This window comes from Passer domesticus, chromosome Z (genome assembly GCF_036417665.1).
Source record: "Passer domesticus isolate bPasDom1 chromosome Z, bPasDom1.hap1, whole genome shotgun sequence".
NCBI lineage: Eukaryota > Metazoa > Chordata > Aves > Passeriformes > Passeridae > Passer > Passer domesticus.
This window is the reverse complement of record NC_087512.1, coordinates 11,560,637-11,577,015: the sequence shown is the minus strand read 5'-3', so window position 1 is coordinate 11,577,015 and position 16,379 is coordinate 11,560,637. Positions and strand designations below refer to the sequence as shown.

At 39.9% G+C, this 16,379-nt stretch overlaps 2 protein-coding genes across 26 annotated transcripts in view; one reads left to right on the top strand and one right to left on the bottom strand.

The window, feature by feature from the left end:
- Positions 1-6,581, bottom strand: part of SPEF2 (sperm flagellar 2) — a 74,681-nt gene extending 68,100 nt beyond the window's left edge. For 14 of the 16 annotated variants that reach the window (XR_010352262.1, XR_010352263.1, XM_064403100.1 and 11 more), the window contains exons 1-3: positions 6,443-6,575; positions 4,551-4,653; positions 55-304 (exon numbers count right to left, since the gene is read on the bottom strand). Coding sequence is in view for 14 of the 16 variants with exons in the window: in XM_064403100.1 (XP_064259170.1) it covers positions 55-304; positions 4,551-4,653; positions 6,443-6,500 (411 nt within the window). In the remaining 2 variants the exon portion in view is untranslated. Of the gene's footprint in view, positions 1-54; positions 305-2,574; positions 2,656-4,550; positions 4,654-6,442 lie in introns of those variants that run through there. The other 2 variants (XM_064403107.1, XM_064403106.1) reach the window with 2 other exon arrangements.
- A 48-nt stretch (positions 6,582-6,629) lies between these two features.
- PRLR (prolactin receptor) overlaps positions 6,630-16,379 on the top strand; it is a 155,532-nt gene continuing 145,782 nt past the window's right edge. For 2 of the 10 annotated variants that reach the window (XM_064403798.1, XM_064403804.1), the window contains exons 1-2: positions 7,353-7,618; positions 8,740-8,824. The gene's annotated coding sequence lies outside the window, so the exon portion shown is untranslated. Of the gene's footprint in view, positions 6,654-6,802; positions 6,832-6,931; positions 7,108-7,352; positions 7,623-7,704; positions 7,751-8,739; positions 8,825-10,139; positions 10,274-16,379 lie in introns of those variants that run through there. The other 8 variants (XM_064403797.1, XM_064403805.1, XM_064403807.1 and 5 more) reach the window with 7 other exon arrangements.

Sequence of the window (16,379 nt, the reverse complement as noted above, 5' to 3'; positions counted from 1 at the left end):
CATGTAAATATGCTATCTTTTTTGTATTTATACAAAACAGACACGGTTAGTTACCTCTTGATTTCCACTTTCAGTAGACGTAAGCTTTGCAGTTGCTGCAGGTCTCATTGCTCCCACAGCTACTCCAGTGAGCTTTGCCTTCCTCTTTTTTTCTAAAGCAATATACAATTCATATAAAAGCTTTGTTGCAGCCCCATGCTGTCTTGTCATGATGTCTTGGGCCATATTCTCATTAAACTGCACACCAAGGAGGTGAAGTGTGGGTTCCAGGCGAGAAAAATTGTTAATTTTTGCATCTGCACCTCTGTATGATTAAAAACAACAACAAAAATCCCAGAACTTAAACTTATTTTCAATTCCAACTTGCTGCATAAGCATGGTCATGACACTTATACCAAGACAGAAGCAGAAAAAAAAACAACCCACAGAGGATTTTCTTAAATAATGTGATACACACATTGGCTTAAGTTTTATACTGCTATACAGGTAACTGCATTGATTATTATGCATAACTTTTTGAAAAGACAGAGACCACATTGGATTATATAAATTCTGATATGCATGCACACAAAGTGATTCTAGTAGCAAAAGCTAATCTGTAATGGCAGCTAATGGTATACCATCCACAAAACACACAAGGGAGTTTGAATAGAGTTTCTATATTAGCTGTATCAATCAAACTCTCAGTTAAAACATAAGAAATTACAAAAATAAAAAGGGTATGTAATGTCTACTAAACTTTACAACATATTTTTTCTCCAAGAAAAATAGACACATATGTTAAAGCAGTGTTGAAAACAAAGTCTATGTTCTAAATTAGAAATTTACATCTGAAACTAAGATAGTGGCTTGCAGGCTAATATTTCTTTTGATTTATAGATTCTTATGAAAAAGCACTCAAGATCCACACAGACATACAGAGCAAAATCAAGTAACAATAAATTGTCAGTTTATAACTATCAGCATACCAAATTTTATCAGACATATCCATAATTTCAGTCTGAGTTGGAAGATCATGCTTTCCATACTGCTCTACTGCTTGAGTTCACAATAGTTCCTTCACATGGAGCAACCAGCTTTTCAGGTCAGCCAAGATCCAGCATAATTCTACAGAAATGCCTAATTTTAACTGAAGACCTTCTGGTACCACAGTATTCATCTTATTTCTAGATTAAACTGTCCAGGAGCTCATTATTCTCACTGTAACAGTCCATGCTTTATTTCTTACACACTGACACTGAACTGAAGCTTAAAAGTATTGAGCATTTTTCTGCCATTGATTCAAAATTAAGATGAGCCCTCTTGCGAGTAATCATCTGACATGCACTGAGAAGCTCTTAAATTTTTATTCTGTGAGGCTGACTGGCTTGTGCATCTCTACTTCTCCCTCTCTGCACTCCTTGAAGAGAAGAGCAGCGCTTGCAGTCTCCTGGTCCTAGGGACTCGCCCCATCACCACAAACTTTCAAAGATTATTGAGAGTGCCCCAGCAATGACATCAGCCAGGTCACAGCCTGGGTGAGTAAGTGCCATCAGGCCCCATGGACTTGCACATTTCCAATTTATTTAAATGTTCCTTAAACTGTTCCTTCTCCATGGGTAAATCTTTCTTCCTACAGACTTTCCTGTATGCCTCAGGGCCTTGGGATACCTTAGTCTTTTGCATGGCCCAACAGGCCCACATTTTTCCCAGCTTTCCTTTTGCTGTGGACATACCTGTAACCCTTCTGCCTAGACATAAGACAATACCTTTTTTTCCATGAGGGCAATCATGTATAAAATACACACAAATTTCATATTGAAATAAATTGCCTGGAGAGGTAGTGTAGTCTCCATCCTTGGAGGTTTTCCAGATCACACAGGGTAAACAACTGGTGCAGACCTTCCTCTTAGTTTCAAGGACTTAGGATTTCTGAGTGTGAGTTTTATTTAGCAGACTAAGATAAAAGAGGCATTAAGCATCTCAGCCTCAGCATGGCAGATACTCATTTGAGGATCTGAGAGGGATGCTGATACATGGAGCCATACTCTGCCATCTTTTTGATGCAGGAAGAAAACTAAGAATGGCCACTACAGAGGTAGGTCCTGGATCTTCCTGCTCTCTTATACAGAGGGCAGCTCCTCTTCATGCCCACCCTCCCAGCCTGTCCATCCTCAAGAGCCTATATCAAGCCATGGCAGCACACCAGTCCTGGGAGCTATCCCACTGCCCCTCTGTGATTGCAATAATTACCCAGCAACTGCTCAAGGGCCTTGAATTTCTTCTGTTTGAGCCCCATACTGCATGCATTACTGTACAGGCACTTCAGAGAAGCAGTCAGTTGTGTGATTTAAAAAAAAATTAGAGTAATTTAGAAAAGTTGTGAATACTTCTCCCATAATCCTGTCTTCTCAGCACACCCTTAATTGCATGCATACATTACCATGCCTTAATTGCATGCAAACTTCTGCACTGTTCTGCTGCTCTTATTCACATCACTTTTCTCTTGCTTGCCAGCCTAGGCCATCACTTCCTCTCTTGTTTGAAACGAAACCTCTCCATCAATACTCATTCCTAGTTTAAAGCTATCCTCACCAAGTTTGCCAGGCCGTTGGCAATGATTTCCTTGTCCATCTTGGTCAGGTGGATCCCATCTCTTCCTAGCAGTCTTCCCTCTCAAAAGATGATCCTATGACTAGGAAAAGCAAATCGCTATGGTGGACAGCAGCTGCACAACCACTTGTTAACCTGTAGAACGTATCTACTCCTCAGCAAGCCCATCCACCAGCAGAAGTGAGGAAAATAAATACTTGGGCCCTCATGCTTTTGTCTCCAGGTCTCTGATGGTATCCTTGGTGTCCACAGAGAAGAATAGCAGGGAGATATTAGTCCAGCAAGGGCTGGACAAGACTCTGCAGCTCTGTACTGAAACTCCAGCATGCAGCAAACCTCCTACAAGAGGTTTTCATGCATCTCCTACAGGAGAAAGTATCCTCACCTGCTCCTCCTGGTCCTCTGGGGTGGTTTACACTTCACCTGCTCAGACGTTTTGGCACACAGTGGCACCAGCACTCATCTGCTACCATTGCAATGAACCTGCTCATAGCTGTAGTTCAGCAGGTGGAGCAGACACCTTCCTTTTCCTCACAGAAGTCACCAGCTCCAGTCACCTCCTTTTCCTAACACAACAATTCTGCCTGTCTCTCCCTCAGCACAGCTGCACGTCCAGCTTCCTGTATCTGCAGTGTCTCAGAGAAGACCCAGTGTACTGACCTCATTCTGCAGGAGCTTGAGTTGGCAACACAGCTCCTCCATGAGCACACACCTCTGCAGGAAAAGTCACCACCTCCCCCTGATGAAGGCACTCCCATCAGTCTGAGACAAGGAGAATTGACTTCTTTCATTGGAGAGAAATTTGAGTTGAGGCCTCTGACACTCTGAGCAGTTGTTCTAGTGGGTGCAGAGTATCATGCCCTGTCATGCATCCCCATCTTTGCTGAGGACACATAAATCATCTACAAGAGAATTTCCAATCACTTCTTGCACCTACTGAAGTGTATCTTCACTAAATGCACCTCTCTAATCACCTGGGGACAAGAGCTCAAAGCACCCTTTTACTGGGAAGAATTGAGAAAACTTGTGAGAAGATGCTAGAGCTTGCTAGAAGAAATAAAAGCCTCCTGAAGCTATTTTTCCCAACAACAGCAGGAACTCTAAGAATTACCTGGGGTTTTCCAATGATCCCAGAAATTCCTAGGAGATCTAGAAGTCCTAGAAACAGAGTTCAAGAACTGTGTGTGAAACTGCTTTTTGTTGGCTGCCTTTATTAGCTGTGCTTACCTGTTCTCCTATAATTTGGTGGGACTTAGGATAAGAAAGGGTGTGAATACACTAGAGGTTCAAAGAACATAAAATAAGAGGTTCAGAAGAAACAGAAGGATTTTGTACAGCCTGGAACCCTTGATTTACATGTGCACCATGGTCTGACAAAGCACAGCATAAGCCAACCTCAGGAATTGCATCATCAATGTATAAAAGCTCATAGATCTGCACAAGATTTTTCAACTTCCCGTTTTACTGTTCTTCTTGATTATAAATATTACAGCAGATTACTTGTGAACTTATAAATTCTTATATGATCTTCTGCCAGAGCTCCATTCAAAGCCTCATAATGTTTCTCAAACGTTTTCATTTTAGTGAAGATGTTATGGTCACCACCACAACACAACACTGTATTCCTTATTCTACACAGATCATGGGCAAAATTCCACCTTACCCAATCTTAAAGACATCCTTGAAAGGCTTTTTGAACCTTGGTCTAACCTGGTACTTTTGTAGTTACAACTAAAATGCATAATTTTCATGAAGAAGTATGATCAATCTCTCTGGAAATACAAAATCAATTCATGCCTCAAATATACTTAGGCTTTGAATTACTGAAAATATTTTAAATCTCAATAAATTCTACAGTGCATTAGCAAATCCCAGCTAAGGAAATACATATTTTGTCTCTTTATGTAAGAGACGTGTTACTTTATACAGGAGACCAAATGTTATTCATATGTACTAACCTGTTCTGTGAAAATTGTTTAAAGTCATCCTGAAGACCATATTTGTGTAGAAGTTCTCCTAGGAGGTAGCCAGTAGAAAATTCTTCTGGAAATGATCCTGGAACTAAGTTTGGGGGTTTCATGAATGTTTGGAGTTTTTTAGATAAAATAATTAAAATCATCTAAATGTTAATTTTAGTAAAACTTGTTATCATGTTAATAACATGACTAAACAAAATACAAAAAACAAAACAAAACTAAATCCAAAGTTTAGTAAATAATTCAAAGAAATTTTAGGAGACTGATCTAACAGTAATAGCTTTCAAATCACAAATAAATATATTTTCTGTGTAGTCGTTTTGCAACATCAGCTTTACCTAATAATTTCCAATTTTCAGTGTTAAAATGCAAACATTGTCATAATTGCCACTGAGATTGTGAAAATATCTATAAGCTTGAGCATCTAATTACTAGATTTTCCATACAAAATGCAGTTAAAAAAAAAAGCTAGCTCTAATTTTCTCCTCTTCATACAATCACAGAACACACTGAGTTGGAAGGGACCCATTGAATTGAGTCTAACTCTTGGCCCTTCACAGCAAACCCCAAGTGTCAAACACCACATGACTGAGATAATTTTGCACACACTTCTTTAACTCTGTCGGGCTGGTGCTGTGAGCACTCCCTTGGGAACCTGTTCAAGTGCCCAAACACCCTCTGGGGAGGAACCTTTTCCTGATATCCAACCTTAACCTGCCCTGACACAACTTCAGGCCATTCTCTCAGTTCCTGTCCATGGTCACCAAGGAGCAGAGATCAGTGCCTGCCCCTCCTCTTCCTCTCGTGAGGGAGCTGAGGCTGCAGTGAGGTCTCCCCTCAGTCTCCTCTTGCCCAGGCTGAACAAAGCAAGTGACCCTGGCCATTCCTTGTATGGCTTTCTGTCCAGACCCTTCACCATCCTCGCTGCTCTCCTTTGGACACTCTCTAATAGTTCAATGTCTTTCTTACACTGTGGCACCCAAAAGTGTCCCCAGCACTGGAGGTGAGGCACCCCAGTGCAGAGCAGAGCAGGACAATCCCCTCCCTTGCCCGGCTGTTGATGCTGTGCCTGATGCCCCAGGACAGGGCTGGCCCTCCTGGCTGCCAAGGCACTGCTGGCTTGTGTTCACCTTGCTATCAGCCAGGAGCCCCAGGTCTTTTTCCGTGTCAGTGCTTTCCCAGCCTCTCCTTCCCCAGTCTATACACGCAACCAGGGTTGTCCCATCCCTGATGCAGAATGTGGCACCTTAGTAAACTTCATACCACTGGTGATTGCCCATCTCTCTAATTTTTCTGAGGGTTTTGTTCCTTTCTTACAGAAAAAAATGCTTTTCCAATGCAAGCACAACAGCTGCCATTCAAAACAAAGCACTATTTTCCAAACATATTAAACTATTTTTTATTCTCTGGAGTTCTTATTAGCACTTTAAGTTTGAGCACCTTCTATCTCTTGAGAGCACCTGTCCCTTGAGTAGAATTAACTTCAACTTGAAAATTTTCAGGCATTGGAATATATTTTCCAGGAAGGTGGAGGAGTCACCGTGCCTGGAGGTGTTCAGGAGGTGTCTGGATCTGGTGCTGGGTGAAGTGGTTTAGAGGTTCAGGGGTTACAGGGTCACTGCTGGGTGTGTGGTTGGACTGGGTGGTCCTCAAGGTCTTCTCCAACTCTAACGGATCTACGATGCTGCAGTCCCTGCCTCTCACACGAAGACTAGAAAGCACCGGCGGAGGCACGTGGTGGCGGGAAGGGGGCGGGCCCGTCAGGGGGCCGGCCGCGGGGGGACCTCGGCACGACGGCCCGACCCTGACCCTGCTGACCCCACTGCCCCCGCGGCCAAGCCCTGCCCGTGCCCGCGCAGCGGGGCGCCACTCACCGATGCGCCGGGAGAGCTTCACGTCCCGGTTGAGCCACTCGCACAGGATCTGGGACATGGCGTGAGGCGCCCGCGGCCGCCGCCGCCGCCCGGCTCCGCGTCCCGTTGCCGCGGCGACCGCGGGCGGCGCCTGCGCGGCGGGGGCGGGGCGCGCGGCGGCGCGGGCGCGCAGGCGCGGCGGGCGGGCGGGCGTCCCCGGGCGCGGAGCAAGGTGAGCGCGCGGCGGGGCGGGGCGGCCCCGGGGGAGGCGCTGGACGGGCGGGGGCTGAGGCGGGGTCGGCGCGGCGGGGGACGCGGCGGGGTCCGTGCGCGCTCTCCCCGCCGCCTCGGAGTCCCACGGGGCTGCTGGCGCGGAGCTGCCTGCCCCGGGAGCGCTCCGTGCCCCGGCTGTGCGTTCCACGTGTGTTTGTTTAAACAGGCACTTCCCCGTTCCGCCCCGAGCCCGGCGCCCTCCGTGTTTGCTCGTGAGCTGGTGGGGGTGGTGCAGGGCAGAGGTCGAAAGGCTGGGAATCAGGAGGAATGTCTTCGCAGAAGGGGTGATTGGGCGCTGGAATGGGCTGCCCAGGGAGGTGGTGGAGTCATCGTCTCTGGAGGTGTTCAGGGCAAGGCTGGATATGGCACTCAGTGCCGTGGTCTGCTTGACCGCGGGGGTGCTGGCTCACAGGGTGCGCTAGACCAGCCTCAAAGATCTTTTCCAACCTGATTGATTCTGATTCTTGTGATTCTGATTCTTGTGATTCTGATTCTTGTGATTCTGATTCTTGTGATTCTGATTCTTGTGATTCTGATTCTTGTGATTCTGATTCTTGTGATTCTGCAAAGCGCAGCCCGTCGGGAGAAAGGGCATTAATCCGGGGCGATTTTCCCAAATCCGCTCCGCCGGGAGCGCGCGTTGTTGGCGCGCTGGCGCCGTGAGGGGCGGCGGCGGGAGGGCCGGGGAGAGCCGGAGCGCTCCCGCTGCCCCTGAGGGGCTCGGCGGCCAGACAGCTGCTGGGGCCGGAGCCCAGCCCCGCCGAGACCGGCTCTGCTCGGCTCGTGTTTGCGTTAAGTCATCCTTGTTTTAGAGTCACACCGAAACAGCCGGGCGCTGCTTCCCGTGCTCCTGTTCGAAGCGTTTGTAATAAAACGCCAGAGCGACAGGGAAGAGAGCTGCATATGGAAAATGCACTGCGCGCAGTGGGTATTTAAATTGGCCTTTTTTTTTTTTTTAATTGCAAAAGTTATTTTAACTACTCAAGTTTTCAAGTGCCTTTCAGCACAATACGGAATTGTGAAGAATTAGTTTTGCTACAAAAGGGCAGGAACAAGGTGATTTAGTGGCTAATGAAAGACAACAAGCTCAAGATAATTTTCAAAAGTGACAGTTAACTTGGAATGTTACAGATTCTACTCCTTGAGAACAAGCAGAATTCCTCAGATTAAATCTGTGTGCTTTTACAGAGAGTGTGCTTAAATCAAATTAAATCCTTGAGAATTAGAATATAAATGTATAACTGACCAAGTATTTATAAATCTTGAAAAGGTCAGCATAAAGTCGGTGGCATGTGAATGAGTGAAGTAACAGAAAACTTCAAGAGAGAAGAAGTACTTTTAGGACAGACGTTTAAATTAATATTTATATTATTTTAAGGATTCAAAGTTTTGCATATATCTGAACTTACTAAAATACACACACTTTAGGGGAAGAAAAAAGTCCAAATTTTTAATATCTTTATGACTGTATTTGTAGTGGGTGAATCTATCATCAGAGTGTTTTTCTGGTGTTTTAGGAAGGAAAGAACAAACATATTTTAGCTTCATCATGGAATTTTTCCCATGGCTCCAGAAATCAATGTATATGTATTTATGCTGATATACAGTTTCGTGTTGCCACAAGTAGTCATTTTCAGAAGCTTATGTTAATTTAAAACATGCAAACCAGAATTGATTTATATTAAGTATATAACTTCTTTTTGAATCACCTCTGACTTTGAAAGGCTAGTACTTCCTGTGTCTTTAGATTTTTTTTTTAATGGAATGTGTTCCTTCAAGTTCATGATCATATTCAGTGCATTTCTAAACACCTGATTTTGTTTAAAATTAACTTGAGTTTTTCTGTCTGTTGAGATGCCATAATAAAATCTTGCTCAGATAAGCTAGAACTATGAGAAAGATATGGAATTTCGTGTTTAAATTCAGTAGTGGCTTGCTGTTTTATCTATATCTGTTTCAACAAATTAATGTAGCTTTCTTTATTCTGAGAAGTGATGGGATAATGTATTAATAAAATTTCACTTCATTCTTTCCCTGAATTTAAGAACTTGGAAAGATGTCTGTGTTCTGCACTGTGAATGCTGAGCCCAAAGACCATTTAAAGGAAAAAAATTGGAGAAAACAAATAAAGTAAGTGTTTCTCTCTTTCTTCCCTTGCTGAAAACACCAGTGTTACATTCTATACTTCCTGTGCTGTCCGTTTTTTACATCTCTGCTAGGAATGCCCCTGGGCATTCCAAACTGTTTTTTCACAGGAATCTGTACTTTGAATTATGTAGATTCTAGTTAGTAATATGGGGTCGTGGAATGCGTATGAATTATTCACCTAAGGCTCTGTCTTTATTTTAAGCTTCATGCATCTTATTGTGGACTTGCTTTGAAAGAGGAGAGCATTGTTTACAGGCTGAATTTATAATAGTCGAAGGAATAGAAGACATCAGACAGCAACCTGTTGAGCAGAAATTGAAGTGTCAGGGATCATCTGTTACATTTCATTCCTTTTGCCCATCTGAAAGAAACTGCAGACATGAGGAGCAAAAAATGATGTGACCAAGCCCACAGCTTTTCTTGGACATAAGTTTTGATTAACATGGACATTACAGCAGTATGCATAAAGAATAAAATGGCAAAATCCAGTTTTAAAGGTGAATATCAATAAACTTTATCACAAAAGGACAATCAAAATACTTCTAAATCTTCAACATAATAAACTTTTGGGGGAATCAATTTTGCAATTTAATACCACTAAAATTAAGAAAAGGAAAATGAAGCAGTACCTGAATTCTTGAATTAAATTGCATTTAGAAGGAAGCTGTGCCAACAGTAGTAGCAGTAAACTAAAACGGAGTAATTAAAGAGTGTCTGTGTTGAGTTTCCTTTTGTGCACCAAAATTTGCTTTTTTCCTGTATCAACAAGATTGTTTATAAACATATATTTAAAAAAATTATATATTTATATATATTTTATCTTCTTTTACTTGTAGTGTTATGGTTTATATTATTTGCTAGGTTTTTCTCTTTCCTGGGAAGTTACAAAGAGGCTAAATAGCCTCCACTTCTCCTAGGGCTTCTTTTCACTTCTCCCTCCAGGTTTATTATTCATTTTACTTTTTGTTAATTGAATCACAGAATTCCAGAATAGTCTGTGTTGGAAGTTGGGTCCACAAGGATCATCAAGTTCAACTCTTAAGCAAATAGGCTGTACTGGGTTTGAATCTGCAACCTTGGCATTATTAGCACTATGCTCTAACCACCTGAGCTAATCTCAGGGTATTTATCCCCTCTGACAATGATTGAATGATCATGTCCTCTTTAAAACTTACTTTTAATTTATTCGTCCTTCACATATACTCTCTTCTGGGTCCTCATGTCTGTACTGAGGACAGAAAAGGATTAAGCTCTAAACAAAAAAATCATGATCTTGAGGCTTACCTCGTTTCCACAGGTGGTTGCTCAGTGTATTTCTCAGCTCCATGGTCCCTGCTGGCTCTTCAAACAGCACCATGGAAGCTTGTCCTCACTTCTGACTTGGTTTTCTCTGTTGCCACAAGACTACAGTTGTATTGAGTCATAACCCATGTAGGTATACTCTGGTCTCCTGTCTCTAACAGTGATCAATAAAAGATTTTGGGGAAGAAATGGGGAGAAATCATACACTAAGATCTGTTAGCATGTACTCCATTGCTATACACAACTTTCTCCCTGCCACCATTGAATGTGGTGAAGGACTTTATGCATTGACATAAGCTAATACAATTAACCTTTCATTCCATGAACACATGCAGATAATTCTGAGTCTCTGTAAATGTTTGATATTGACAGTGGTTTGTGGTAAGGGATTCCATAACTTAACCTGGCTTTGTGTGAAAAAATTAGATTACCCTTAATTATGCAAAGAATTGCATTGTTTTGTGTATTTTGAGTTTGCATCCTCTGCTTGCTTTTTTTTTTTTCTTTAAGCTCTCTAGCTGTTCTGTTATTTTTAAACAAGAATATTAGGCATCTGACTTTCAGGTTGAACTGATGCTTCAATTGCTTCAATATTCTAATCTTTTTATTATCTGCACAAAGAGCACTGGGGTGTGAGTCTGCTGTACCAGTTCTGCAAAACAAAGTACTCCACTTCAAGTAGTTGTAGAACTAACACTTAGCAATACTAATGGGTCTGCATACAATACATATGCAAGACCTGCATTCACTGATTAAATAATATCTTTCTATTTAAAAAGTGTACTCAATACTGATAATATGTAATGAGGCTTGGAAAGTTAGAGGTGTGCTGTGTGCAGGAAGGTATTGTGACTGGGTGCATTGTTTTCTGTACTGCAAAATGGATTATCAGTATGTAGGTTCACCTTGAGTAAGTAGCAGTAAATTACTGGGCAAGATTAAGGCAGGAGAAGTGCAGGGACGTTCTGATGCTTTTAAGAGATGGGGCAAAGTGCTTACAGTGTGAGGAACAAGTGGAGTTTTGTGGCTGACTGTTGTGATTCTTTTTTGGTCTGATAACTAAGTAAGGAATAAGATCATTTAACTTCTTTAGCAAAATCTTTCTGGCTGTATCTGAGACAATGTGGTTCCATTTAGTTCAGTTATAGCAATTGCACGTTTAAATCAAGGATTAAAGGATTATTCAGCTTCAAGTGACAATTTGTTATCTCCAGTGTGACGTGCTTGGCAGGAATTACAATCCACTATGGCAAAGAGAGGAATATGAGTGGGATAGCATTTCAAATATCAATGCCATTTGGCTTAATTTGTGAGACTACTCAGAGACTTACTAAAGCAGATGGGGGTTTGTTTTGTTTTTTGTTTGTTAGTTAGTTTGGTTGTTTTTTTAAAAAGCCACTAATGGCTTTGATTGAAAGTTTTTGGAGAGATTTTGCAGCTTTAAGGTAGACAATGCTTCTTAACCATTTCAAGCATCAAAAGAGTAAAATAAAGCATCAGAACAGCAAAAGCTGAGTGTAAATGGTGGAAAGAAAGAAAGAACTAAGCTGCCTGACAGATTAAAAATTCACATAAGCAAAACGAAAGGAAGTAGTAAGCTTATTAGAACCTCTCTGAATAATGAGTACATACATATCTTAAGGACACAGTAAATTACAGGAGAAGTAGAGACTGGCATATTGATACAGCTTTAAACAAGTGCGTGAAACAAAGAAATGAGGAATTAAGGATGTTTTTATTTTGGAGACGTTGCTGTGGTTCCACTGAATTTCATTACCCATTTTTAAGCATCTCCTTCTTCTTAGTAATTTGGTTTTGGGTTTTTTACCACTTTCTTTCCTTTATGGTTACTTTTCTCTATCAGAAAGCTGGGCATTTTGGATTGAGGATTCTGTGCTTCATTAGTGGGATAATAGGAGTAGTAGTAGGGGAAAGCAGTAGGCAAGGGATAAAAAAGTTGATGATTAGAGACTGGAATTGAACAAAGATTCATTGAGGAATGTGACTGGTACAGGTAGCTAGCCAAGGGGGTTGCGTTAGGGATGGAACAAAGAGGATCAAGGCAACACAAATTGTGTTAGCTCTATGACTTAAGCAGAGTCTTGAAATTCTGAGTCTCTATTCCTCTGCCTTAGGAAATTGTATGTAAAACATACTGTCAGACGATGGTTTTAGTCAATGCTAGTAATTACACATCCACTCACATCTGTGTCACAATACAGTCAGAAGTAAAATTATGTGAACATTTTTCTTGTAGTCATTCTTGTAAGTATAGAATAGTTTTGTGCTTGGTGTAGATGAATAAACACTGTCTCCAGCTGGCTATTCTTAGAAAAAAAGAAGGCAGTAAAGTAGTAAGTAAAGTTCAGATGGTTCATTTTTGTCATGCACAGTTTAATTCATTTTCTGGCATAGTGTTTCTGCAAGATAAAAATCCAGTTAATAAATCAGATTTTTCTAGGCTGCTAAATTTTAAGTATATAATTTTATGGACGGATTGCTTTATAAACAATGGTCTGAAATGTTCTGAGTAGTACTTAGAATACTCTCAAGGCCTCATCAGCTAGTATTTTATCTTTTTTATTCAATAAATTCTCATTAACTGTGCACATTTGTCCTACATTCTTTTACTGTGGTTTTTGTCTAGCATTATTAAAGAATGTGTGTAATGTAACTAGAATCCTCTTGGAGGTTACTGAAACGCAACTGCTTTTCTTTCAGAAATAGTATGGCTATTGTGTACTAACAATTCTGTTCAGTTATGTTTTTAGAGTATTAAAAAAAAGAAGAGTGTGTCTGTTTTTGAAGTATAGAAGGAATTCAAGTAAGCATAATGTAACCAAGTGATCTGGAATTTGGCTAGATTTCTAGGAACAAATGCCAGCACTTAAAAGGCTTGGATAGTTCTTTCTGGTTATGTTGAAAGGGAACATTGGTCAAGCATGCTCTACATTGGAAGTATTCCTGGTAAAACATCAGGTTTTCAACATTGTTCTTTAATCAACAGTACTTAGCTAATTAGAGTAGAACTGATGATGTAAATAGTTAAAATCAAAGTGATTTTGATGTAGCTAGACAAAGGAGAGACTATGGGCTAATATGCCCAGTTTCTTCTTTTAATAAAAAATTAATGGTACCTCATGGCACAGTAATGCTAGTGCACAGAACATAACTTCTTTTCTACAGTAATGATTTATCTTTCAAGTTGCTCATTTCTCTCCTCTTATGTCAGTATTAATTTTGCTCTCAGGCTGATTCCAATAGATGTTTTCTGTTCTTCTTGATCCAATAGATGTTTTCTTTTCTTCTTGAGTGTAGGAGTTGCTGATAATGACAGGGATAGTATTGTGCCCTGCTTAATGGCTATGGAAATGCAATTTTTAAAAAACTTTGAATTATTCATAAGCAGTTTCTTATTTGATTACATGTGCTCTGACTAGAAAATTTAAACAGGAATAAACAGTCTGCATTAAAATAAGTAAAACTCTGTTAAGAAGTTTGATTTAATATAGAATGACTGAACACAGGCCCTAGTGAAAGATGAAAAAAAGCCATCTGATTGTTCATGTTTTGAGTTGTGGCACAGATACACATTTTAAACAAATGACAGAAATTTAGCAACTTGTGTGGTGAAGCACTGACTGCCTTACTGTTACTGATAGATCATTTCAAATCATGAAACAGTGTAGAAAATTCTCTGATTAAATCAGTAGTAAGCCTGTAAAACTGTGCAACTCTGCCTCTGATTTTTCCCTCTGCTGTCTCACTTATTCCCATTTCCAGTTCTTTTTGCTCTGTTGATTCTTATTCTCTTCTGTTGGTTCTTATTCTGTCCTGCAATCAGAATTATTCTTAATCATGTATTTGTTTATTTCCTACTTCATATTCCTCAGGTCTTCACATCTGATGATGTGTCTTTCTTCTCCTTTTCATCTACTGTCCCAACCCTTCTGTCTTACCAAGGCTTATACATGCATTTTATTTTGAAAGTAATTTACACACATTCTGAATTATGTGTTATGTCAGATTTCTAAATTAGCGACACTAACCATTCTCTTTTCATTCTCCAGAGTGATGGTAGAAAATGTTAGCCTTGTCCTTTAGGTTCAATGGCAAAAATTTATCCCTTTTGTCCATTTGAGTCATGTGGAGAGTGATAGGCCCAAAACCCCTTCAGTACCTTTCCTGGAGGTACTTTGTAAGCTCTTTAATTCAAATATGGATGTTTGGCACCTGCCATCTGGACAGAACAGTGTCTTTGCAAATTACAGTTTTGAAATTCCTTCCCCTGAGGGATGATAGATGTCCTGCTTCATCCCAGAGAAATGTTGTATGAATGAGATTTGAAATTAAAACAAGAAAGTCATGATTGAGCTGTCAAGCATACACAAAAACAGTTGGTCAATACACCAGCTTTAAAAAACCTTATGACTGGAAAGAGTATCTGCTTGCTAAATACCTTGGAAAACCATTGATCACCTACCTTCAAATTTGCATAATTATACCCATGTTCATATGTGGTTGTGCCTTATTTCAAACAATATGCTCTAAGTTCTAACTCATTGTACACAGTTTCTATTTGAAGTCTAGCACATCTTGTTGTGGCCTTGGGTTTCAGAAGCTGTTTCTTCACCTTAGGATCAGCTAGTTGTCAGTGTGTTTATCCTTTTATGCAGAATGAGTGCTCCCAAAGAAATTATATCAATTACAAGTTCTTTTTTAGCAGCAGAGGAGCAGCATTTGTCAGAATGAATCATTAACAATAGTTGGAATGCACTCTTTTCTTCCTGCCTCTTCTGGAAACCTTACTGAATTTGAAGTATCCTTAATCTGAGCATATACTCAGGTAGATTCATCTTCATTGTTAGAAAAGAGGTGACTCTTTGTTCTTTTCAGTGGTAGTTACTGACATCAAAGCTCATTCTGCCCTTTGTATTTTTGTACCTCTCACCATACTGTTACTTCTCTCTGGCAATAACATATACAGATGCTCAGGCTGCGTGATTCAAGACAGCTTTTTCAGCTGCAGTTACCATACTGGTATTAGATGTTTTCTTATACAAACACTAACAAGTTGCTAGTAGAATTTCTTGTTTCTTTGTAATTCTGTTCAGTGGAAGATTGGAAAATTTACTGTGGCCTTGAGCTGAAGTCTTGCTGTTCATAACAATTAAATAAATTCTTCTTTCTTTTCAATTTAAAAAATTTTTCACATTTTCTTGGCAAGAATTCTCTTGCATGGTAATTAATAAGATATTTAAGTAAAGTGAATTTAATTTATCTTTTGGTCAGTTTACCATTGGATAGCAGCATAAATTTCCTTCATTAAAGCTGGTACCTACTGCAGATACATGACCAATACATGCTGCACAAATCAGAAGAATCTTACTGGAACAGAATAGCCCTGATCCTCCATTTTGAGAAAGGTGTCTTTCCAAGATTTAGGTATATATTTTTGTTTTCTATGAGCATATAATTCTTTATCATTGTATTCAGAATAAGAAAAGGAACAAAGCTATAAAAGGCAAGCACAACTAAATTTATTTAAAATCAATTAAATTCTGTGCTTTGGTTTGATTTTTTTAATGGATTGATGCCTGATGTTGATTAAATGGGCCAGGTAAAGCACAAAAAAACGCTTCTAATTTTGAAACAAGAAATTAGTGTATCTGACAGATTTTACAGCTGATACAGCATCAAATGAATCCCATATTTGATATAGGTTATGTAAATAAAATTTAATAGTATACTGCATAAGATGAGACATGGAACCTAAGATGTACATAATTCTGTTTATGGAGTTACACAGCTGCTGCTTGTAATTAGCTGCCTAGGGAACCTCTGTTCAACAATCCTTCTAATGAGTGTTTTTAACAATTTGATTCCATGGTAAGACAAGAACTAGATATAGAATGTCAAATATAACTAAAATGTAAATATATGAAGATTCCTAACAAAAATTAGGTATAGATTGTGTATGTATGTGCAAGCACTTCTGTATATGCTTTTAAATATTTTTTAAATATATAGTGATTTTGAAAGCTCTTTTACAAACACACTGTTCAGTGTTTCAAATAGTAAATTTAAAAAATGGTGATAGCTTTCTTACTGCTGCAGTGTAGCTTCTTTCCCATAAAGTTACTTATTACAATAGAAAATAAAATAATTATTTTTTTCCCCTGAATTTTCAATGTGACTCATAGTTTTAACGATGTTTTTATGTCATCATGATATT